Below are 26,980 nucleotides of genomic sequence, written 5' to 3'. Positions count from 1 at the left end.
GAAACTTACTATAGTTTTAAAATTAAATAAAAAGATACCATCCTTCTTCATCTAAAAAATAAAGTTGTCAAAACTTCAAAGTCCTCCCAAAACAGCCATAACCTGACAATAACTAAACATGAGAATTTTTTAAGAGTTAAATAACAGATACTTTTGGCTGGGGGCGGTGGCTCACACCTGTAATCCCAGCACTTTGGGAGGTCAGGATCACTTGAAGTCAGGAGGTCAAGACCAACCTTGGCAATGTAGTGAAATCTGTCTCTAGTAAAAATACAAAAATTAGCCAGGTGTGGTAGCGGGTGCCTGTAATCCCAGTTACTTGGGAGGTTAAGGCAGGAGAATTGCTTGAACCTGGGAGGCGGAGGCTGCAGTGAGCTGAGATCGTGCCACTGTACTCTAACCTGAGTGACAGAGCAAGACTCTGTCTCAAAAAAAAAAAAAAAAAAAAAAAAAGATACTTTTGTTAGACCTTCAAAAATAAATATAATGGTATGATGATATGATTTACTAAATTATGGAGGATGTCACTTGGAAAATTAATTACATACCCTTTCCTTTTGTAAGGGTTAACTGAAAAAAATATTAATTATAGACTGCATTGATTCCTCTACTTGTCTTTAGTGGGGACTCTGAATTCATCCAGGAAAATGAAATTAAAATATAATCTAAACTATGTTAGGGTAAAGTACATTCACACAATTAACAAGCAAGTATTCGTGGAACTTCTGTAAGACAAAATTCCTGCTCACGGACTGGTTTACACTGTGAGGTAGGAAATGGAAGCTACTAACAGGTGTAGAGCAAGACCAGAACCTACAGGAAGAGGCAGAGTAAGAATGACAGGAATTCAGCTTGGAGGTGATTACTATATTCCTAGGCTAATATTGTAGGACCCTGGAACAGAGTGTGGCCAGTACAAACAGGAAAGGATGTATAGATAAGATTCCAGTCATACACTCTGGAAAGGCATGGTAACTGTCTTAGAATGGGGGTGGAGAAAAGGAACTATGCAAAGATGATACTAAGACCTTGATTGCAAGTGACTAGAAGGATGGTGGCACCACTAACACAAGCAAAAGAAGCTGGAAAAGATTCTTTAAAAATTCCTTCCTTTCCTTCCTTCCTTCCTTCCTTCCTTCCTTCCTTCCTTTTCTTCCTTCCTTCCTTCTCTTTCTTTCTTTCCTTTCTTTCTTTCTCTTTCTTTCTTTCTCTCTCTCTCTCTTCTCTCTCTCTCTCTTTCTCTCTCTTTCTTTCTTTCTTTCTTTCTTTCTTTCTTTCTTTTTCTTTCTTTCTTTCTTTCTTTCTTTCTTTCTTTCTTTCTTTCTTTCTTTCTTTCTTTCTTTCTTTCTTTCTTTCTTTCTTTTTCTTTCTTTCTTTCTTTCTTTCTTTCTCTTTCTTTCTTTCTTTCTTTCTTTCTCTGTTTTGTTTTAAAGACACAGAGTCTCGCTCTCTCACCCAGGTTGGAGTACATGGTGTGAACATAGCTCACTGCAACCTTGAACTGCTGGGCTCAAGTGATCCTCCTATCTCAGTCCCCACAGAGCTAGGACTATAGGCATGTGCCCCATACCCAGCTAATTTTTAATTTTTTTTTTTTCTGGAGACAGGGTCTTGCTACATTGGCCAGGCTGCTCTCAAACTCTAGGCTTCAAATGATCCTCCCACCTTGGCCTCCCAAAATGTTGGGATTACAGGTGTAAGCCACTGTACCCTGCTAAAGATAAGAATTTCTGTTTCAGAAAAATTGAGTTCAAGGTGATAACAAGATCACAAGGTCAGAAAATATTACCTGGACAGGCATGTTGGCTGCAGCCAATATTCTCCTCTCTTCCCTTAAACAGTTTGAAATAACCACAGCTACATGCATTGGATTTCCATGAAATTTTCCCTGAAAAAAAAAAACAATGAGCAAAAATAACTAACATAAAGCTTAAATATATGCATCATAAGAAAATATCACCTCTTGAAAAACAACAATCTCCCAATAAATATGTGAAATTATTTGGGATTTGTTCCAATAATCTGTTCCATTAGAAAGTTACAGAAACTCATTTTGTAAACATAGACCCCTAAAGAGAGCATATTTATCTCTTTGTCCTCAAAAATAACTTGCAACAATGAAAAATGGTTCTTGAGCACCCGTTGAGGAAAGAGCTGAACACACACTTAGGAGGGTCAGTTTACTTTAAGTTTTGGGCAGGTTTTTTTTTGTTTTTTTGAGACGGAGTTTCACTCTTGTTGCCCAGGCTGGAGTGCAACGGCGCAATCTCGGTTCACTATAGCCTCCACCTCCCAGGTTCAAGCGATTCTCCTGCCTCAGGCTTCCGAGTAGCTGGGACTACAGGGATGTGCCACCATGCCCAGCTAATTTTGTATTTTTAGTAGAGACGGGGTTTCTCCATGTTGGTCAGGCTGGTCTCGAACTCCTGAACTCAGGTGATCCATCTGCCTCAGCCTCCCAAAGTTCGGGCAGGTTTTACATAAAAGTTACTTTACTAAAAATTATCATGAACCAGATGGTCTCAAATTTTCACTTGTTAATTATGTGTCATGGTTTGCTTAAAGCATTTGTTTCTGTCCCTATTTGGTACTGTTTGTGTCAACTAGCTCATAACTGCATTAGTACACTAGAGTGAAACTATATCATACATTGTTTCAGCAACTATATTTCTATGACATCTAAGCATATGCATCTTTTATTACCAAAGTTAATGATGCAGATACTGTAAACTGGCAGCCTGTGGGCCTAATTCAGCCATCAGTTACTTTGTGCAAATTAAAATACTGGAATCCCTTTGGAGAAAGTATGTACTACCCAGGGTTGCCATAATGCCCACCAATGAGTATCCCAAGCACTCATTTACCTTACCTGCAAGGCCTATGTAGGTGTCTGAGTTTTCCAACCTTAATGTATAGAAGTAATCTGAACAACACCATCATTTTAGTCAATAATATTAAATTTCTTTGTTACTGGACTTTTTCCAGGGCAGGATTAACAGGAAGCACAGTAGAAAAATGCATTTATTTAGTTTCCCTCAGCCCTCCTCCCTGAAGCTGGTGCTAATGTTTATGAAATGACCAAAAGGTTAGCAGCAGAAAAAATGAAACAAAAATCCACAATGTGGAAAATTATCAAAAATGGATTATACAGATATAAACTAGAAGATTTTTCTAGGGAAAAAATAAGGCTATTGGTTGTAAACTTTTTTTTGACTTTGACTGCTGCCACAATTTTATTAAATGATGTATGTTAATTACCACTTCTATTTGTTTTATTAAATGATATATGTTAATTACCACTTCTATTTGTAAAACAAGAGTAAACACCAACTATCTGAATTCCTGCTCTTACATATTTTACAGTCTTCCAAACTCTTTTTTCTCTTTAAATCAGAAGTCTCCAAATGAAAAAAACAAAAATAAATTGACTGAAACTCAGAAGGTAAAGAAATAAAAATGATCCTATTTATGAAGCAGGGATACCATTTTTTCATTTCCGCATGTCAACAATTTCAGATTCTCTCTAGTTAGAATTTGTTCCTGATGTTAATTTTCCCATGTATTATTTTTTCATGTAACCCATATTCAACTCTCCAAGAAAAGCTATGTTTTCTCAATTTATTTTAATATTATTCCATTGTTAAAAATAAAGGGCTTCTCCTAGGGCTAATTTGGTGGCTCCGTTATTCATGTAAACTTGAAAACTCTTGCCATCCAAGATTAGGATCCTTTTGATTACCATTATTTGCCTGTTTTCCTCACTGTTGCAGGAATATTTCTATGTCAATCATTCAGATACTAGCGTTCAACATTTCTCAGTTGTGTTGTACATTTTTTTCATTTTCCTTTCTTACTTGAACTTCTTCTACCTTCCTTTTCAGATTCAGTTTCCCCTATACTTCATAAGGTTAAATTACTCACTTTTTCTTCTTTGTTAAGAGCCAGGAATCACCGCAGTTTTCATCCAGGATCTTTTCACTTTCCTTTTGCATTTTTCCTAAGTCCCTCACTTAAATGTATGAACAAAAACATCTTATGGAAAATTGATTATTATAGATTCAGTAACAAATGAGCACTTCTATTTTCATAAGTATCAAAGACATACTCATATTCACCTTTCAGCAGTTACTAAGTACGTGAACCTGAAAATAACAACAAAACAAACCCTTAAGTGTGTGTTAGTGGGAGGAAGGAAGAAGCATGCTAGAAAAAGAGAAACTGCTCATTTTTGGTGGTGTATCAGTTTCTCATGCAAATTTATTGCAAATACCTTCTACTCTATGGCTTATCTTTTTCCTATCTTCTAGTGTCAATGAAGAGGTTTTAAATTTTAATAAATCATTTATTAAACTTTATGCTTCTTATGATTTAATAAAGATTTCTGTAAGCTGCAGGCATGGAGATTTTTCTTTGTGGTTTTGCACCATTGACTGTAATTAACTGGGAGCTTGTTAATAATGAGAGTTTTCTTTCATTTTTTTCCATATGTCTACCAAATTCCAATAACATTTACTGAACATCTTATTCTTTTACCACTGCTCTGCTGGGCCAGCTCTGTCATAAATCAAGTGTTCCTTTGTGGGTGGGCTTGTTTCTGGACTCCATTCCATCTTATGGTTCTATCTCTGCTTCATCAACAGATAATCTTTTTATGTTTTTTACTACAACTTTATAGTAAGTCTTGATGTCAAGTAGAATAGGTCTTCTTTGTATTTCTGTATACATTTTAGAATGAGCTTGTCAAGTCACACACACACACACATGCACACCCTAGTTGAGAATTTGAATGACACTAAATCTTTAGGTAAGATTTAGGGAGATTTGGCATCTTTATACTTGTGTTCTAGTCTATTTATGTATTCTTTAATGTTTCTGTATTAAACATTATAATCTTATACATGTTTCACTAGGTTTATTTCTATTTAGTTGCTATTTTTTGATACTAGAATAAATACCTTTTTTCTCATTGGTTTTGCTGTTATATAGAAATATAATTAATTTTTGTATATTGATTTTGAATCCAGCAACCTGCTAAACTCTGATTCTAATACTTTTGTAACATCTCTTATTAACTCTAAAATTATATCTGTAGATTCTTTTGAATTTTCTGCATACACAAATCATATATTGTGTGGATATTGATAGAATTTTCCTCCTTTTCAATCATCTAACTTCCATCAAGATTTCATCTTTGTCCTAAGGTGACTTATTTAGAAATGTATTGGTTAATTTCTAAACATAGGGATTTTCTATTTATCTTTTTTTTACGAATTTTTAGAATAATTTAATTTTAATCAGAATATATGCTCCGAATGACTTCAATCACTTTAAATTTGTTGAGACTGGTTTTATGACCCAGTATATTAACATTTTGTAAATGTTTCGTGTGAGCTTGTAAAGAATATGTATTTTGCAGTTGTTGAGTACAAATGTTTCATACAGGTTTATTAAACCATGTTTGTTAATTGTTTTGTTCAAATTTCTGCATCCTTGCTGATTTTCTTTGCCTGATAGATTTCTGCAGTTATTGAAAAACGTATGTTAAAATCTACTCTGTGAATTTTTCTTCTTGTGCTACTGTCATACACATTTAGACTTTTATATATGAGTGGTCAATGAAATCTTTTATTACCATGCACTGACCTTTATCTCTAGTAATGCTTTTTGCCTTGAAACAAAAAAACAAAGTATAACACAATGCTTTCTATCACTTAGAATTTTTATTTTATCTTTATTGGTAAAATTCTTGATTTATTTCAACATATATATATTTACTAATGTGTCAGTATTGTGTACATATATTAAAGGGGAAATATATGTGTAATAAATTGGCTAATGTCTTCCTAAAACTGCTTCACTTTAGAGTTCAATTTTTCTGAACCTCTTTTAAATTTAGAGTTTTTGGCACCCATATTTTTCCACAAAATAGTGTCTTCTGGGCCATCAAGAATGTCAGCGATGCATATTTCTGTAGAGTGTGCATAATTATTGTCTTCATTTTATAGGTTTTGATGCTGGCATTTTCTTGATCTCTCCAAAATTTCTCGGTAGAAGGTTTCAGACAAGAACCAGGAATCACATTTTTTCTACATATGGTTAAATGGTTTGTTGACTGAAACATTAAAGAGTTGTAATAGTCTAGTCATACTATCATGATTAACAACCACATCACTAATAGATGAGATTCTTATTTAACTTTTCAGGTAAATGTCCATGGAATCATTGAGAACCAGAATATATAGTAGATTCTCAGATGTCTATTCCAGAAGACTTCTAATCAGTCTTCTGTCACCATAGGCATTATCCATCCACTATTGTGGTTCACTCTTAATAATATCTTTGAAAAAGTTCTTTAAAAAAATTTTTTTTATTATACTTTAAAGTTCTGGGATACATGTGCAGGTTTGTTGCACAGGTATACATGTGCTATAATGGTTTGCTGTACCCATCAACCTGTCATCTACATTAGGTATTTCTCCTAATGCTATCCCTTCCCTAGGCCCCCACCCCCTGACAGGCCCTGGTGTGTGATGTTCCCTTACCTGTGTCCATGCGTTCTCATTGTGCAACTCCCACTTATGAGTGAGAACATGCGGTGTTTGGTTTTCTGTTCTTGTGTTAGTTTGCTGAGAATGATGGTTTCCAGCTTCATCCATGTCCCCGTAAAGGACAGGAACTCATCCTTTTTTTATGGCTGAATAGTATTCCATGGTGTATATGTGCCACATTTTCTTTATCGAGTCTATCATTGATAGGCATTTGGGTTGGTTCCAAGCCTTTGCTACTGTGAACAGTGCTGCAGTAAACATGTGTGCATGTGTCTGTATAGTAAAATGATTTATAATCCTTTGGGTATAAACCCAGTAATGGGATTGCTGGGTCAAGTGGTATTTCTGGTTCCACATCCTTGAGGAATCGCCATACTGTCTTCCACAATGGTTGAACTAATTTACACTCCCACCAACAGTGTAAAAGCGTTCCTATCTCTCCACATCCTCTCCAGCATCTGTTGTTTCCTGACTTTTTAATGATCGCCATTCTAACTGGCATGAGATGGTATCTCATTGTGGTTTTGATTTGCGTCTCTCTAATGACCAGTGATGATGAGCATTTTTTCATATGTTTGTTGGTTGCATAAATATCTTCTTTTGAGAAGTGTCTGTTCATATCCTTTGCCCACATAAAGTTCTTATTCTTAGACATTGTTTTACAGTTACACAAATTAAATATGGTGGCAACTTCAGCAATCAGCAGTTAAGACATAAGATCATAGCAATATGCTGCTTTTGATACCCCAAATTCATAATCTTGGACTCCTTAAAGTTCCATTCATATAGGCAGTATGATTTTAAGTCTTGCCAAGGAAAACCACTCCCTCATCCCTAGCATTACCTCTTTAATTAAACACATATTATCATTTTTCCTCCCTTGCATCATGCTGGAAGTTAAGTGTACTCTGTTCAGTCAGCAGGATGTTTCTGATAAATTGATGTTGTACATCTTAATGATAATACTATGCAATGCATGAATCATTCATTCCAGGGTCTTATTGTGCTGATATTTCTTTCATCTTTTATGAGGAATTTGGCAATTTCTCTTGCCACTGTTGCTTTGTGTATGACAGGCAATCTATTTTTGCATGAATTTCAGTAACAAAATATAATATAACTTTATCTACTTGTGAGCATCTTCCTTTCTTACATCCTATAAAGCATTTTATTGTTGCTTTCCAAGAAAACTGGAAATTTAGGGTCATCCATCTAATGACAAATGGTTGCTTCACAAATACCAAATTTGTACCCTGCTGATTTGTTCCCATCCCTTTCTGCATACATAATAACTATTTGTTTCAATCCTAAATTATAGTGTTATATTTTGATGACATTTTAAACAGCAATTAAGATCAACATATGTTGCACCAACAGTGCACATAATTCAACTGAAGTGACAACAACATGATAGCTTTGACCCAGTTTCACATCACAGGCAATGACAACGATGCTGTGATTGCCACATGGCAACAGCAATTAAGAGGTGTTATTGATTATACTATGCATTCTATTTCAGAGATTTTAAAGATGTTAAAATGTGGAGATGTTAAAATCTGGAGAAAAGTGTCATAGAATCCATGAACATGCTATTTATTCTTTTTGCTACTTTATGCTAAACTTCTTGGCTTTCCTTCAAATTCCCCTTCCACTGCCTTTCTACCTAATTTCCAAATTCGACTTGTCATTAAAGAGTAACTAGTTTATCTGCTCTTTTTCTTCCAAATGGTCCAAGACGTTCCAGAGTCAGAAGTGATGGATGTGAGAAGGCCTGTTCAAAACAATCTTCTTTATACAGGCGACACGGAGCCTGAAACTTCACAATTAGGAATTCACCCCTGAGTTCTTTTCCCAATGGTCCTCTTAAAAATGGAAACACATTTGGAGAGTTAATACCACATTTAACAAATTTCCTCAGTATTGTGAAGGATTTATCAGATGATGTGCTCTGATTGCAGTGACCTGGCAACGGCAGGGTGAGAATGATAGGTCCCAGGTCAAATAAAGGGAGAATTTTCTAGAGGTCCTGAAACAGGAGGCAATAGTGACCAAAGGGGATATAGGATTCTGAGGAAAGACACAACCAACAACAGTCCTAGCTTGGGTTTCTTCAGAAACTGACCTTGAGACAAGGATTCCAGTGCAAGTCACTTAAGTGGGAGTTGGTCCCACAAAACACGGTTATGGGAGTAGTCAAGTGAGATGAGGAAGAGAAGGGAGCCAGTAAGGGTGTGCCGTTAGCCATTTGCTAAGATGGGCTGAGAATCCTTGAAGTTAGTATGGAATATGTGACAGAGTTATCTACTCAAGGACTTTGGGAACTGGAGTATTTTCACATCAGCTCTTGTCATCTCTCATTAGCGATGAAAAAAGATGGGATACTGGCAGTTGGATTTCTACTTGACTAAACTAAAATGATAAGGCCAGGAAGATGTGAACAGGACAGTCCCACCTCTGCTGTACCAGCTCTTCTAACCCCAATTCGAGAACTTTTTGACTTCTTATTTTATTAAAACTACTACAACCATACTTCTCTCAGATGTAGATATTTATTCTTTGGGGTGTCTCTGGGATATGAAGCATTTGTCTCCATTTACAGAGTAAAGTGTTTTCATTCACATTTTTGAATTGGAAGTGTGCAACCTACTGTGTACTTCTGGTTGCCAACTAGCCCTCTCTCCCTTTGCCTCACAAATACTGCTGTTGAATCATTTTTATCCTTTTTCCTCACCAATGTCAAACTCACTGGCCTGTGTGGGTATCAAACTGATTTACTCATAAATTAAGTAAATAAGCCCAAGTGCCTTTCAAGTTCACGTGGTTTTAGTAATCTTTGATGAAAAAAAAAAAACAGTTTTAAAATTATTGCTAAAATAAAATAGCAATGTTTTCAGAATTTAGACATTTGGTCTAAATTAGTCTCTGATAGGTGTTTTAAGATATAGAACTTTGTGGCTGGGTGTGGCAGCTCACACCTGTAATCCCAGCACTTTGGGAGTCGAAGGCAGGCAGATCACGAGGTCAGGAGTTCGAGACCAGCCTGACCAACAAGGTGAAACCCTGTATCTACTGAAAATATAAAAATTAGCTGGGCATGGTGGTGCGTGACTGTAATCCCAGCTACTTAGGAGGCTAAGGCAAGAGAATCACTTGAACCCAGGAGGCAGAGGTTGCAGTGAGCCAAGATCATGCCATTGCACTTCAGCCTGGGTGATGGAGCAAGACTCCGTTTAAAAAAAAAAAAAAAAAAAAAATAGAACTTTGTTTCTGACACTTGCTTAACCTGTCTATAAACTTATATTCTTAGATTTGAGCCATTAGGAAACAATGAAGCCTAGTTCTAGGCATGGTTCTTTGCTCTGGGCTCTGCACCTGGTACATAATTAAAATTGCTTACCTCCTAATTTTTTCACTAAAAATTAGTTATTAAGAATTAACATTGGCCGGGCGCGGTGGCTCAAGCCTGTAATCCCAGCACTTTGGGAGGCCGAGACGGGCGGATCACGAGGTCAGGAGATCGAGACCATCCTGGCTAACACAGTGAAACCCCGTCTCCACTAAAAATACAAAAAAATTAGCCGGGCGTGGTGGCGGCGCCTGTAGTCCCAGCTACTCGGGAGGCTGAGGCAGGAGAATGGCGGGAACCCGGGAGGCGGAGCTTGCAGTGAGCCGAGATCGCGCCACTGCACTCCAGCCTGGGCGACAGAGCGAGACTCCGCCTCAAAAAAAAAAAAAAAAAAAAAAAAGAATTAACATTACAATTAATACGTATAATTAAAACTACTAAATACAAAGTACATAAAAAGATAAAATGTATTTTTCATAAAGTTACAAGAAGGCATGGGAAGGTGGTTTTTATTAAAGGAAAATTAATTTTGTCTAGTTAAAAAGTGTTTAAGGATTGCTTTAAGTAAAAAATGGAGAAAACTCGGCCGGACACAGTGGCTCATGCCTGTAATCCCAGCACTTTGGGAAGCCAAGGCGGGTGGATCACGAGGTCAGCAGATCGCGACCATCCTGGCTAACATGGTGAAACCCCATCTCTACTGAAAAAATAGAAAAAATTAGCCAGTCATGGTGGCAGGCACCTGTAGTCCCAGCTACTTGGGAGGATGAGGCAGGAGAATGGCGTGACCCCAGGAGGCGGTGGAGCTTGCAGTGAGCCCAGATTGTACCACAGCACTCCAGCCTGGGCGACAGAGCAAGACACCACCTCAAAAAAAAAAAATAAAATAAAATAAAAATAAAATAAAATTTAAAATTAAAAAAAAAGACGAAAAAAGGAGAAAACTGAAGGTTTAAACAAGCTGTGAAAGGTTTGAGAAAAATTAATCTTATAAAAAAATTCTATATGTGAGCAAGTTAGTTAAAATTTAAATGGATTTTTTAAGTTTTTAAATAAATTAAACATTAAAATAATAAAAAGCATATTGATGTAGGGCCAGAATCTACGCCTTTGTGTTAGAATCACAGGGTTTTCTTGGAGCATTGATCTACTCTTTATGAAAATCTTACCTTATGGTTCAACTGATTAAGATTTATTTATTCATAAGGTTATATTAAAAATAGCTTTAGCATTAATAATATATGATACAAAGGTAAAAAAGTAGTTTTTCTCTACTGTTTTCAAACAAGATTTTTGTGTAGTATTAGAAAATAGTAAAATATTTTTATCTTTTGAGTAAACTACAAAAAAACGGGAGCGAGAAGATTTTGCTGGCCTCATGCTATCTTTATTAGATTTTATTGTTTGGGAAAGTGAGTCTCCTTTTTGCCAAAGAGTAAAGATTTCTGCTCTTTTGAAATCTTTGAATTATCATTTTGGCTAAATAAATGACTTATTTTATAGTAACCTGTGATCCTATTTGTGATATGAAGTTTTAAAACCTTTCATATTTGACAATTCAAAATTGTCAGTTAAAACTAACTTTAACTAACTTTTCAGAAGTCCAAGACAGACATATTGAGCTTACTTGATATGTTAAAGTCATGTAAGAAACACTCCCAAATATAAAATAGTGTTTAACTTTCTTTGGGTTATATTTACATTAGTATGTTATTAGTATATGTTCCAAATTGTATGAGATTCCTTTTTTTTTTTTTTTGAGACGGAGTCTCACTCTCTTGCCCAGGCTGGAGTGCAGTGGCCAGATCTCAGCTCACTGCAAGCTCCGCCTCCTGGGTTCACGCCATTCTCTGGCCTCAGCCTCCCGAGTAGCTGGGACTACAGGCGGCCGCCACCTTGCCTGGCTAGTTTTTTGTATTTCTTAGTAGAGATGGGGTTTCACCGTGTTAGCCAGGATGGTCTCGATCTCCTGACCTCGTGATCCACCCGTCTCGGCCTCCCAAAGTGTATGAGATTCTTATGATTCTGATATGCCTATGTTATCAGTAGTAATTATAATTATTATGTTAAATTGTTAAAGCCACAGAAATAACCAAATTTCCTTGGCAATTGTGTCTTTAACTGTGGATGTTCTAAGACTTTTGTCATCCACAAACAATTGTTTTATGTTGATCCTTTCAAAATTGGTTGAAAGTTAGCTCAGGATTCTGACAGGTGCTGTTGAATGCAGGTTTCTGATAACTTTGGAGACTGTGCCATTGGAATAGAGAGAAAACTTCCAGGACTCTCCAGGAGAACTGATATGTTCATGAGAATTGCTGACCCAGTATCAAGCAGAAGAGAAATTAATTGCATAGACTGAACTAATAGAAGATTTACATAATTTTATTACCTTTTTTGTTTAAAAAGGTACTGATTCTTTTTTTGTTTTTCAAATTCAAGAAAACCTTTTTTTCATTTGAACTATTTACAGCTTTTAACAACTGAGTAAAGTATATTCTTGTAAGCAAAATTTGAAACATATTTCTTTCCCCAGAATTTGGAAACTATTTGTGAGTATTCTTAATTTATGGCAATACTTATTTTTATAAGTTCAATAATAATCTCTTTTCTTCTGTAAAAGCACACACTGAAGACACTGGCTATTCTACCAAGTCTTTGATTGCAATGATATTTTCAGATATGAACAGATAGCTTTGAGGAATTGGGATTGATGTACAGAGCCCACAAAAGCCCTTTGGAAAAACTGGACTTGTATCTTGTCCTTCACAGGGGTCTTGACCTGTGGTAAGTAAAGATTGTCACTTTCTGACAGGCCCACGAGCCCCATAGGACTTCAAGAAGAGAGGAATTCACCCAATTCATACGACTTTCTGCAGGCATAGATAAATCCTTGGCTGGGCTTGAGGCTTTTAAAAGGTCTAATTTGAGTCCTTATTTTTAAATAAAAGTTCCAGCAAAGCCAATTTTAAAAAGAGCCTGTATAGCAAATAATTATTCTCAATGCATTTTATGCAAACAATCAGATCAAGTATAATTAAACTAAAACTTACTGTGCAAATAAATTACTCCTGCTATGATGTTGTCTTTAGTAAAATTGGGGGATTGGAAAGAGAAAAATTATGTTTCAAAGGAAACTATAGCATACCTGTTATCAGATTCTAGCCTTGTCTATTCTTTTTCAGTTTTTATTATTTGCTATGATTTAGATTTAATTCTGAATTTTTCTCCTGGCTATATGTCTCCAAACTAATATTTTCAATTTTTTTCTCCCATGTTTCTGACTTGAAATTGCTAGAAATTAAAACTGCTTTTCTTAAAGCTTTTCAAACTGAAGCTAGGCAATTTAAACCTCAGGAGAAAATAACAGAAACTGCTATTTTAACAACCTTTGTATCTGCCTGCTCATGTTTGGACTTCTCAGAAAGTTCACTTGAACACCTGGTTTGGACTACAATCCAGAAGAATCTGGATTCCAGTGGCAATCTGAAAATGCCTCAGAGACTCTAGAAAACTAGTATATAGACTGATTGCTCCTAACATTAACCTTTGTTTTTCTTATGTTTCTATAGAAATGCCTCTTATTAGGGATCCGATTGTCTACATCATATATAGAAGCCTAACCCATCTGCAATGCCACCTCCTGGAATGTGACACAAATGTTTAACTGAATTGATCTATTCTCAGGACTAATATACTGATTAAAGAAGATACGGGACAATATATTTAAATTTGCTCTTTTCTATTTATCCCAATTTGTCTTTCACTCCATTGTCTATCTCCATTTAACAACCTCTTAAACCTAAATCTCTCTAAAGCTATCAGCTTGCCTTTTAATGCGTGAAACCTGTTTTAAGTTTCAAAGTGGGGACTGAAGGAAATTAAAATATTTTACTCCCAAATATATTTCTTTGATGTATTTTAAAATGGTTGTAGCTTGGCCAGCAAACAGAAGTGGCATTGCAAAACTGTCTTTTGTGGGAAAAATTTGCATCTGTAGAGAATCTCCATTAATGCAACCATGCTCCCTCCCCTTTCCATCCCATCACCTCATCCAGGACAGAGTAAGAGTCTGAGGCCTTTAAAAATCTGAAATGAAACATTTACCATCTACTCGGAGGGAGGCTTCATTTACACAACAAGGCCACCTTTGCTAGCCAAGTTTCTTCCTTTCTCAGCCAGTCTTGCCACTAAACCTGATTTACCTAATTGTGGCCATGCTCTGAGTCCGTATTCTTTCCTGTGGCCTCAGGATGGTGTATATACATTTCTATAACTCCTTGGGAATTGGGTCTTCATTCTTAGAGTCCCTTGTATACATGCTAAATAAATTTGTATGTCTTTTTGTCTATTTAAAAAATAACAACAACATCACTGGCCAGTTTCTATAACACAGCACAGTCTCCATTCAGCTTCTTATTTCCTTCTCTTTATTCTGCGTATGTAATTTTTCTTAATGGCTTCTACCTAATCTTTTCTCACCAGAATTAAAAGGCTATGTCTACAGTGAAAAAAACAAACCCACTAAATTGAAGAGCTGAACTAGTTGTCTTAAAACTGATTAAAATAGAATGGCTAGTCTAATAGGTTTTAAAAAGCAATTGACTTGCATGATAAAAACTCTGAGTATACTAGGAATAGTGAAAATTTCTCAACTGGATGAAAAAAAAATCTACAGGTAATATACTTAATGGTGAGAAACTACGTGCTTTTCTGCTAAGACCAAGAACAAGGCAAGGTAAGTGAACTCACCACTCCTATTCAACATCATATTGCAAGTAGTAGCTTAATACAATAAGCTAAGAAAAGTAAATAAATGGTATACAAAGAAGGAAGGATGTAATAAAATGTTCTTTGTTCACAGGTGAATTGTCCACGTGTGTCCACAGACGCAGTGATTGTCTATATAAAAAATCCCAAAGAAAACGACAACAAAAAAGCCTCCTGGAACTAATAAGCCACTAGAGTAAGGTTATAGACTGTATCGTTAATACACAAAAGTCAATTGTTTTCCTATTCAACAGGAACAAATCATTAGAATTTGAAATTGAAAGCGCAATGCTACTTATATTAGCACAAAAAATGAAATACTTAGGTATAAATCTAACAATATCTGTATAAGATATGTAAGGAAAATTATAAGACTAATGAAAGAAATCAAAGAAGAACTAAATAAATGAAAAGATATTTCATATTCACTTTAGACAGAAATAAGCAGAATAAAGACTATATTGTCAAGATGTCAGTTATTCCCCACTTATCTATAGATTCAATGAAATTATCTACAGATTCCAATCAAAATCCTAGCAAGTTATTTTGTGGATAATGGCAAACTAATTTTAAAGTTTATGTGGAGAGGCTAAAGAGCCAGATAGCAATGATATTGAAAGAGAAAATGAAAGTTGAAGTGACTCTACTCAACTTTAGGACTTAGTATAAACCTATAGTAATCAAGACAGTGTGGTACGGGTAAAAGAATGGACAGATAGATCAATAGAACAGAATAGACAGTTCTGAAATGGATCCACATAAATGTACTTAACTGACTTTTGACAAAGGGACAAATGCAACACAACAGAGCAAAGGTAGTCTTTTCAACAAGTGGTGCTGGAATAGCTGGATATTCAGCTGGATATGCAAAAAGTGAATCTAGACACTGACCTTTCACCTCCCACAAAGATAAGTGAAATTAACTCAAAGTGAACCACAGACTTAAACGTAAAGTGCAAAACTATAAAAGTCTTAGAAGATAACATAGAAAAGAATCTAGATGACCTTGGATCTAGTGATGACTTTTTAGATACAACAATGAAGGCAAAATTCATGAAACAACAGACTGATTAGCTGAAAAATTTCTGCTATGTGAAAGACACTGTTAAGAAACGAAAATGAAAGTCAGAGGCTAGGAGAGAATATTTGCAAAAAACATATCCGATAATGAATTATTATCCAAAATATTTTTAGAAATCAAGAAAACAAACCCAATTTAAAAATGGGCCAAATACCATAATAGACATCTCATCAAAGAAGATATATAGATTAAAAATAGGCATATGAAAAGATGCTCCACATTGTATGTGGTCAGGGAAATACATACTAAAATAGCAAGGAGATACTGTAATGCATCTATCAGAACAATCAAACTCCAGAACACTGACCACACCAAATGTTGATGAGGATATGGAGCAACAGTAACTTTCATTTGTTGCTCATGGGAATGAAAAATAATACAGCCATTTTCAAAAACAGTTTGGCAGTTCGTTATAAAACTAAACATACTCTTGTAATATGATCCAGCAGTTACACCCCTTGGTATTTATCTAAAGGAGTTGAAAACTCATTTCCACATGAAAACCTGCACATGGGTGTTTATAGCAGCTTCATTTACAATTGCTGAAATTTGAAGCAACCAAGATATCCTCAAATTGGTGAATAGATACACTGCGGTGCGTCTAGATGATAGAATATTATTTAGCACCAACAGGAAATGAGCTATCAAGTCAAGAAAAGATACGGATGAAATTTAGATGCATATTACCAAGTAAAAGCAGCCAATGTGAAAAGGCTACATATTGTATGGTTCCAACTATATGATATTATGGAAAAGTCAAACTATGGAGACAGTAAAAAAGTCAGTGGTTGCCAGGAGTTAGAAGAAAGAGGGAGTGGAGGATGAATAGGAGGAGTACATGGGATTTCTAGGTCTATGAAACTATTCTGTATAATACTATGATGCTGGATACATGATATTACACATTTGATAAAACACATAGAACATAGAGTAAGCCCTAATGTAAATTATGGGACTTTAGTTAATAATAATATAATATTGTAATAATATAAAATTGTAACAAGTACATCACACTAATGTAAGATATAGGAGAAACTGTATGGTGAGGGGTGTGAGAAGGAGACTAAGGGACTATATGGGAAAGTATTCTCTGTACTTTTTGGTCAATTTTTCTGTAAACCTAAGATTGCTCTAAAAAACAAATCCTTTTTATTTTCTGAAATTGCCTTACTAAAAAGTTTCACTTCTCATATGCCCTCTTTATGCTATTCCTCTCAACAGAAATGAATGAATTCAAATGAAGTTGTTTGCCTCCTCACTCAAAGTTAGCTTTAAATTCTCTCATCACCGCAAAGGTTTTCTTGATAAAATAAAGGTAGAGCATAGACTGTTGATGGACCTAAATTAACAATGCCCTATTATTATTTATAATAATAATAATAATACATCTATCTTAAACTAGATAAAAATTAGTTGCAGGTATATATAGCTTGTCTTACCTTATTTATTTATTTTTAAACTACTACTTTGTTTGTTTGTTTGTTTGAGATGGAGTCTCACTTCTGTCCCCCAGGCTGGAGTGCAGTGGCATGATCTCCGCTCACTGCAAGCTCTGCCTCCTGAGTTCACGCCATTCTCCTGCCTCAGCCTCCTGAGTAGCTGGGACTATAGGCGCCCGCCACCATACCCAGCTAATATTTTTATTTTTAGTAGAGATGGGGTTTCACCGTGTTAGCCAGGATGGTCTCAATCTCCTGACCTTGTGATCCACCCACCTCGGCCTCCCAAAGTGCTGGGATTACAGGCATGAGCCACCGCGCCCAGCCTTAAACTACTTCTTAAAGGCATCAAGTATGTCTTCTACAACGTCTGAGTACATCCTGCAGAATGATCTGTCTACGAAGACTTAACCCTTCCAGGTAATCACTCTGAAAAGCAGCTGGAGAGCCCTCTGTACAAAGCCAGAAGACCTGGGTTGGTGGCTCAGTCACCAGCTGTGTGACCTTAGGTAGGACTTAATTTTCATTGCTTTAATTGCCCAGTTGGGAAAATACTACTTGTCATTCATCACAGAGTCATTGTGAGGAGCATGTCAGACAACTGAGAAAGAGTTTTGTAACTTGTAAGGCACTATACATATATGGAGTTTTCTATGTTGCCTTGTCAGGGTGTTAGGAGAGCTTAAGGCTCATAAACTGTAAATCAATACAAACAGAAGATAAAATCTTCCTATTAGTTTCACAGAAATGACCAAAACTGATTATATAGCCAACAAAGTAACACTGAATTTTTGTTCCAGGAAATAGATTTATATGAATCTAAAAGAAACTCCAGGAAAAGGAAGACTGTATATTTGGTGGTTTTCAAAACACTAGACCTTGGGGACCTGCCTGGCATTTCTTTAGGACTAACTCGCACATGCAAACACACACACTCAATGCCGCTTTGAACAAAAAATGAACTCATGAAAGGTAGCAATTAGTAATAATACTAATAATACAATGCTTTCACCTGAGCATAATTCATATGATCATTGGAAGAGAACTATTAACGCTACACTTTCCTTGCACAGAAAAAGACCTGGGAAGGAACATGTCAAACTCTCACCAATGATTATCTTTGGAGAATGGGATTGGGGAAAGGATATTTTTGCTTTTACTTCAATTCTGTGTTATTGTTAGAATTAAAAGAAATAATTACACGTCGCTTTTATTATTAAAACTAAACAAGAAGTGATAAAATACACATATATATGTATATTCCATATCAGGTCTTTGCTTGATTTATGCAGGGATTTTTGTAAAAGATGAATGCTGGCTTTGAAAATGTGTTATTCAGGTGAAAAGAGAAGATAAAAGAGTTGGAGTCCAGTCAGAAAATTATGATGACTAAAATTCAGTGCTCCTAGGGAATTCACAGCATTGTAGTCAAGAGATAGATTGCTGAATTCAAAATGACAAGAAGTGAATAAGGTAGATGCTTACAAACTCTACTTATCATTTATGTTTGAATATGCCAGTAATAGAACCTGCCATGTAATGAGGACCTATGTGCAGGGTGCTCTATAGGCTTTGTTTTTATCCTGACAATAGCCTGCAAAGTACGTATCAGGAAGCCCAGAGTTATGTCATTTGTGAAAAGTCGTAGAATCAGGAAGTCAAGGAAAAGAAACTTCTCAAATCTAGGTGTTTCTCATTCTGTGATTGATGACTTTCCAAATCATGACTGCCTTTTAAAAAGCTGGTTCCTTCCTTATTTAACCAGATCCTGTTGGCCACAGCTGTGTTTAATTTTATTTTCCCTGGAAGTTATATTTATAATATTTTATATGATACATCTATTCAGGGCTAACCATCATTTGTAGTACCTCAAGATAGCTACAGTGGTTAAACAAATAAAGCAATAGAAGATAACCATGTGATTGATTATAAAATCATTAAATCAGTTTTCCTGAGACAACTTAGGTCTTACCAGCCCTGGCAGTTCTACTTGCTGTTGGTAAAGGCAATATGCCATGACCTGCATGATCTAACCAGGTATGCCAAGAATGCAAGACCCTGATCATTCTTTGCTTGTGCCATTTTTTAGGGTTATTGCCTAGGCAGCAAGCAACCTTGAGGGATAAGGTAATATCTCCAGCCAGCCAGAGTAGGCTTCCTTCCCCAGCTATAGGAGTAGTGAATTCCTCAAGTTGAATGTTCCTCTCCTATAACGCAACACACTGGTGTGCAGACATCCCCATGATGGGCCCACTCTGACAACTCCATAGGACTTGGGGCACATGGAGAACCAGTGCAAATGAACACGAAGCTCTGATTACTGCTTTTGCTATGAATAATAAAGTCTTTTATCTCTGACCTAGAAGGCATATGTTTTTTTCTAGCATCCATGTAACGATAACAAGATAACTTGTTAGTTTGCAAGGAGGATAAAATCCTAGACCCTGCACAGTTCTTGATACATGCTTGTGTTGTAAAACTTGTTACAGAGTATTTCCTTTTTTTTTTTTTTTTTTTTTTTTTTTGAGACGGAGTCTCGCTCTGTCACCCAGGCTGGAGTGCAGTGGCACGATCTCGGCTCACTGCAAGCTCCGCCCCCAGGGTTCACACCATTCTCCTGCCTCAGCCTCCCGTGTAGCTGGGACTACAGGCGCCCGCCACCATGCCCGGCTAATTTTTTTGTTTTGTATTTTTAGTAGAGACGGGGTTTCACCGTGTTAGCCAGGATGGTCTCGATCTCCTGACCTCATGATCCACCCGTCTCGGCCTCCCAAAGTGCTGGGATTACAGGCGTGAGCCACCGTGCCTGGCCTCATATTTAAATCTATATCTGATTTCCTAGCTAGACTCTGCATCTTTCAAAAGCAGGAATTGGTTTGTTTTAAGACCAATCTTGAGGCCGGGCGCGGTGGCTCAAGCCTGTAATCCCAGCACTTTGGAAGGCCGAGACGGGAGGATCACGATGTCAGGAGATCAAGACCATCCTGGCTAACACGGTGAAACCCCGTCTCTACCAAAAAATGCAAAAAACTAGCCGGGCGAGGTGGCGGGCGCCTGTAGTCCCAGCTACTCGGGAGGCTGAGGCAGGAGAATGGCATAAACCCGGGAGGCGGAGCTTGCAGTGAGCTGAGATCTGGCCACTGCACTCCAGCCTGGGCAACAGAGCGAGACTCCACCTCAAAAAAAAAAAAAAAAAGACAAATCTTGAAATAGCTGTTACCTCGTAGGTACCTCACAAATGCTGGTTGAATGATCAAATGAGAGGGTGAATAAACTATAATAATCCCCTCCTAACTGAAAGAAAAATATAAAAAGCATAGTATTCAATATCTGTGTTGGTAAAGATCTGTCTCTAAATCTTTTTGGAGTTTTTATTAGTTATTTTATCCCTAGTTAGCAATAAAGATATGAAACTAGAGCTTGAGATTAGTTGGAAGCGGACAGCAGGGTATGAAATACCCCTGGAGATGGCAATTTTGCTTCTTGAAGGCTGGATGGGATCTTCCCCCTAGTTGACCAGTATCATTGGTAGTGAGGCTGCCTTAAGGAAAATTGAATCATGAGGGTTGGCCCTTCATGGGTGTGATGTTTGCATCACTTGCTCACTGTGTGGTCAGACAGATCCTGTATGGTAAAGGGAGCTTGTCTTTCACTTATATCCTGTAGGATCATTTAGTCACCCTTTCCCCTTTACTCTGTGACAACAACAGATATCTCATCATCATTAGAAAGTGTTTAGACAAGATTGTAAGGACAAGAAAATAAAATAGTAAATGTAAGTATTGGTAAAGGGGGTATGCACATATCTCTCTTGCTGATGATAAAATTGTATTTATGGAAAAAAAGAGACTCATAAAAATTCTAGAATGAATATACAAGATGACATGATTTTCTCTACATTGGCAATAACCATCTAGAGCTAGAAATAGAAAATAAGAAATAGAAAATAAAATAAGAAAAATAATTTTTAAAACATAGGAATGAATTTAACAAAAGAGATACAGGTCTTACATGAATTAAATTAAACTAGGGTCACACTGAAAACTTTAAAATCTGAGAAGGCACACATTAAAAACGTAAATTCTAAATGTGAGAGACTTGTTATTATAAAAATATTAATTGTCTCAAAATGAATATGTGTATTTAATGCAATTAAAGTTAGAGTCCTAACTTTTGGAGGGTTTGGGGTTGAAGGAAAGAGTCAATGAAGTGATCTTAAAGTTCATATGTGAGAGAAAATGTCTGACGACAGCTATGACAATCACAAAGGCTAATTTTTTACTGCTTGAAACCTGTCAGGGAATTTTCTAACTGCTCTGTTTAGTTTCATTTAATGAACTCTCACAACTGTCTGTGATAAATGCTGTCATCCTGAGTATACAGCTAGGTAAACTGAGATAAAGAACTTTAAGTAAGTTTAAGCTGTATTCACTTTGACTCCAGAATGTTGACTTACTTTTAACCAATTAGCCACCAAGTTCATTGTCTCCAAGCTGGAAGGAGGGGAACTTGTCTTATAATATACTGAAATATACTATAAAGTCATTGTATCCAGTAATAATGACATATAACTAGATTAGCAGAGCATAATAGAGAGTTGTGGAATAAAATAATAAATAAGAAAATTAATATATGAGAAGGTGGTTTTTCAGTTCAGCTTATGTTTTAAAAATCTTGCTCGTGTAATTGTCAATCCAGAAGAAAAAGTTGGATCCTTATATAAAGAATTCCATATAGAAGGCCAGATGCTGTGGCTCATGCCTGTAATCCCAGCACTTTGGGAAGCTTAGGTGGGCAGATTACGAGGTCAGGAGTTAGAGACCAGCCTGACCAACATGGTGAAACCCTGTCTCTACTAAAAATACAAAAATCAGCCAGGCATGGTGGCATGTGCCTGTAATCCCACATACTCAGGAGGCCAATGCAGGAAAATCACTTGAATCCAGGAGGTAGAGGTTGCAGTGAGCTGAGATCATGTCACTGTACTCCAGCCCGGGTGACAGAGCAAGACTCTCTCAAAAAAAAATGAAATTTTATTATTCATGTCTCTGCTTTCCAAATTTTACATAACAGAAATCCCTTCATTTTAATGATAGGAAATGTCCATGGTGTGAATATGCTACAGTTAAAAAAAAAAAAAAAAGAATTCCATGTTATTTTTAAAGTTTTTAAATTTTAAAAAATCTTAGAGATTCCAAGATGGCTGAAGAGGAACAGCTCCAGTCTGCGGCTCCCAGCATGATTGACACAGAAGACAGTAATTTCTGCATGTCCAACTGAGGTACCTGGTTCATCTCACTGGGACTGGTTGGACAGTGGGTGCAGCCCACGGAGGGTGAGACAAAGCAGGGCGGGGCATTGCCTCACCCAGGAAGTGCAATGGGTCGGGGGATTTCACTTTCTTAGCCAAGGGAAGCCATGACAGACTGTACTTGGAAAATCGGGACACTCCCACCCAAATACTGCACTTTTCCAACAGTCTTAGCAACTGGCACACCAGGAAATTATATCCCGCACCTGGCTTGGTGGGTCCCATACCCACAGAGCCTCACTCACTGCTAGTACAGCAGTCTGAGGTCGACCCGACCTGTAAGGCAGCAGCCTGGCAGGGGGAGGAGCATCTGGCATTGCTGAAGCTTGAGTAGGTAAACAAAGTGGCCGGGGAAGCTTGAACTCGGCAGAGCCCACTGTAGCTCTGCAAGACCTGCTGCCTCTGTAGACCCCACCTCTGGGGGCAGGGCATAGTTGAACAAAAGGCAGCAGAAACTTCTGCAGACTTGAACGACCCTTTTGACAGCTCTGAAGAGAGCAGTGGATCTCCCAGCACAGTGTTTGAGCTCTGAGAATGGACAGACTGCCTCCTCAAGTGGGTCCCTAACCCCCATGTAGCCTAACTGGGAGACACCCTAATACAGGTGGGTGCCCTTCTGGGATGAAGTTTCCAGAGGAAGGATCAGGCAGCAATATTTGCTGTTCTGCAGCTTCCACTGGTGATACCCACACAAACAGGGTCTGGAGTGGACCTCCAAGAAACTCCAGCAGACCTGCAGCTGAGGGACCTGACTGTGAAACGGAAAACTAATAAACAGAAAGGAATAGCATCAATATCAACAAAAAGGACATCCACACGAAAACTCCATCTGTAGGTCATCAACATCAAAGACCAAAGGTAGATAAAACCACAAAGCTGCGTAGAAACAAGAGCACAAAAGCTGAGAATTCTAAAACCCAGAGTGCCTCTTCTCCTCCAAAGGATCACAGCTCCTTGCCAGCAACAGAACGAACCTGGAGGGAGAATGACTTTGATGAGCTGACAGAAGTAGGGTTCAGAAGGTCAGTAATAACAAACTTCTTCGAGCTAAAGGAGGATGTTTGAACCCATCGCAAGGAAGCTAAAAACCTTGAAAGAAGATTAGACAAATGGCTAACTAGAATACACAGTGTAGAGAAGAACTTAAATGACCTGATGGAGCTGAAAACCATGGCACGAGAACTACATGATGCATGCACAAGCTTCAATAGCTGATTCGATCAAGTGGAAGAAAGGGTATCAATGATTGAAGATCAAATTAATGAAATAAAGCAAGAAGAGAAGTTTAGAGAAAAAAGTAAAAAGAAATGAACAAAGCCTCCAAGAAATATGGGACTCTGTGAAAAGACCAAATCTACGTTTAATTGGTGTGCCTGAAAGTGATGAGGAGAATGAAACCAAGTTGGGAAACACTCTTCACGATATTATGCAGGAGAACTTCCCCAACCTAGCAAGGCAGGCCAACATTCCAATTCAGGAAATACAGAGAACACTACAAAGATACTCCTCAACAAGAGCAACCCCAAGACACATAATTGTCAGATTTAGCAAGGTTGAAATGGAGGAAAAAATGTTAAGGGCAGCCAGAGAAAAAGGTCGGGTTACACACAGAGGGAAGCTCATCAGACTAACAGCGGATCTCTTGGCAGAAACTCCACAAGTCAGAAGAGAGTGGAGGCCAGTATTCAATATTCTGAAAAAAAAGAATTTTCAACCTAGAATTTCATATCCAGCCAAACTAAGCTTCATAAGTGAAGGAGAAATAAAATCCTTTACAGACAAGCAAATGCTGAGAGATTTTGTCACTACCAGATCTGCCTTACAAGAGCTCCTGAAGGAAGTACTAAACATGGAAAGGAACAACCGGTACCAGCCAATGCAAAAATATGCCAAATTGTAAAGACCATTGATGCTAGGAAGAAACTGCATCAACTAACAGGCAAAATAACCAGCAAGCATCATAATAGCAGGATCAAATTCACACATTACAATATTAACCTTAAATGTAAATGGGCTAAATGCCCCAATTAAAAGACACAGACTAGCAAATTGGATAGAGTCAAGACCCATCAGTGTGCTGTGTTCAGGAGACCCATCTCATGTGCAGAGACACATACAGGTTCAAAATAAAGGAATGGAGGAAGATCTACCAAGCAAATGGAAAGCCAAAAAAAAAAAAAAAAAAAAAAAAAAAAGCAGGGGTTGCAATCCTAGTCTCTGCTAAAACAGACTTTAAACCAACAAAGATCAAAAGAGACAAATAAGACCATTACATAATGGTAAAGGGATCAATTCAACAAGAAGAGCTAACTATCCTGAATATATATGCACCCAATACAGGAGCACCCACATTCATAAAGCAAGTCCTTAGAGACCTACAAAGAGACTTAGAATCCCACACAATAGAAATGGGAGACTTTAACACCCCACTGTCAATATTAGACAGATCAACTAGACAGAAGGTTAACAAGGATATCCAGGAACTGAACTCAGCTCTGCAACAAGCAGACCTAATAGACATGTACAGAACTCTCCACCCCAAATCAACAGAATATATATTCTTCTCAGCACCACATCACACTTATTCCAAAATTGACCACATAGTGGGAAGTAAAACACTCCTCAGCAAATGTAAAAGAACAGAAATCACAACAAACTGTCTCTCAGACCACAGTGCAATCAAATTAGAACTCAGGACTAAGAAACTCATTCAAAACCACACAACTACATGGAAACTGACCAACCTGCTCCTGAATGGATACTGGGTAAATAATGAAATGAAGGCAGAAATAAAGATATTCTTTGAAACCAGTGAGAACAAAGACACAACCTTCCAGAATCTCTGGGACACATTTAAAGCAGTGTGTACCGGGAAATTTATAGCACTAAATGCCCACAAGAGAAAGCAGGAAAGTTCTAAAATCAACACCCTAACATCACAATTAAAAGAACTAGAGAAACTAGAGCATACAAATTAAAAAGCTAGCAGAAGGCAAGAAATAACTAAGATCAGAGCAGAACTGAAGGAGATAGAGACAAAAAAACTACTTCAAAAAATAAATGAATCCAGGAGCTGGTTTTTTGAAAAGATCAACAGAATTGATAGACCGCTAGCAAGACGAATATAGAAGAAAAGAGAGAAAAATCAAACAGATGCAATAAAAAATGATAAAGGGGATATCACCACAAATCCCACAGAAATACAAACTACCATCAGAGAATACTATAAACACCTCTACACAAATGAACTAGAAAATCTAGAAGAAATGGATACATTCCTGGACACATACGCCCTCCCAAGACTAAACTAGGAAGAAGTTGAATCCCTGAATAGACAAATAACAGACTCTGAAATCAAGGAAATAATTAATAGCCTACCAACCAAAAAATGCCCAGGACCAGACAGATTCACAGCCAAATTCTACCAGAGGTGCAAAGAGGAGCTGGTACCATTCCTTCTGAAACTATTCCAATCAACAGAAAAAGAGGAAATCCTCCCTAACTCATTTTATGAGGCCAGCATCATCCTGATACCAAAGCCTGGCAGAGACACAACAAAAAAAGAGAATTTTAGGCCGGGCGCGGTGGCTCAAGCCTGTAATCCCAGCACTTTGGGAGGCCGAGACGGGCGGATCACGAGGTCAGGAGATCGAGACCATCCTGGCTAACACGGTGAAACCCCTTCTCTACTAAAAAGTACAAAAAACTAGCCGGGCGAGGTGGCGGGCGCCTGTAGTCCCAGCTACTCCGGAGGCTGAGGCAGGAGAATGGCTTAAACCCGGGAGGCGGAGCTTGCAGTGAGCTGAGATCCGGCCGCTGCACTCCAGCCTGGGCGACAGAGCCAGACTCCGTCTCAAAAAAAAAAAGAGAATTTTAGACCAATATTTCTGATGAATATTGATGTGAAAATCCTCAATAAAATACTGGTAAACCAAATCCAGCAGCACATCAAAAAGCTTATCCACCACGATCAAGTCAGCTTCATCTAGTTCAACATATGCAAATCAATAAACATAATCCATCATATAAACAGAACCAAAGACAAAAACCACATGATTATCTCAAAAGATGCAGAAAAGGCCTTCAACAAAATTCAACAGCCTTCATGCAAAAAGCTCTCAGTAAACTAGGTATTGATGGAATGTATCTCAAAATAATAAGAGCTATTTATTACAAACCCACAGCCAATATCATATTGAATGGACAAAAACTGGAAGCATTCCCTTTGAAAACCAGCACAAGACAAGGATGCCCTCTCTCAGCACTCCTATTCAACATAGTGTTGGAAATTCTGGCCAGGGCAATCAGGCAAGAGAAAGAAATAAAGGGGATTCAATTAGGAAAAGAGGAAGTCAAATTGTCCGTGTTTGCAGATAACATGATTGTATATTTGGAAAACCCCATTGTGTCAGCCCAAGATCTCCTTAAGCTGATAAGCAACTTCAGCAACATCTCAGGATACAAAATCAATGTGCAAAAATCACA

General features: G+C 37.4%; 1 protein-coding gene across 4 annotated transcripts in view; it reads right to left on the bottom strand.

Moving 5' to 3' along the window:
• STAT4 (signal transducer and activator of transcription 4) overlaps nt 1-26,980 on the bottom strand; it is a 151,560-nt gene that overhangs the window by 44,847 nt on the left and 79,733 nt on the right. For all 4 annotated transcript variants that reach the window (XM_050751698.1, XM_050751702.1, XM_050751701.1 and 1 more), the window contains one exon: nt 1,790-1,888. In XM_050751698.1, the coding sequence (XP_050607655.1) occupies nt 1,790-1,888 (99 nt within the window). The remainder of the gene's footprint in view (nt 1-1,789; nt 1,889-26,980) is intronic.

Source organism: Macaca thibetana, chromosome 12 (genome assembly GCF_024542745.1).
Source record: "Macaca thibetana thibetana isolate TM-01 chromosome 12, ASM2454274v1, whole genome shotgun sequence".
Lineage (NCBI taxonomy): Eukaryota > Metazoa > Chordata > Mammalia > Primates > Cercopithecidae > Macaca > Macaca thibetana.
This window is presented reverse-complemented; position numbering and strand designations above follow the sequence as displayed.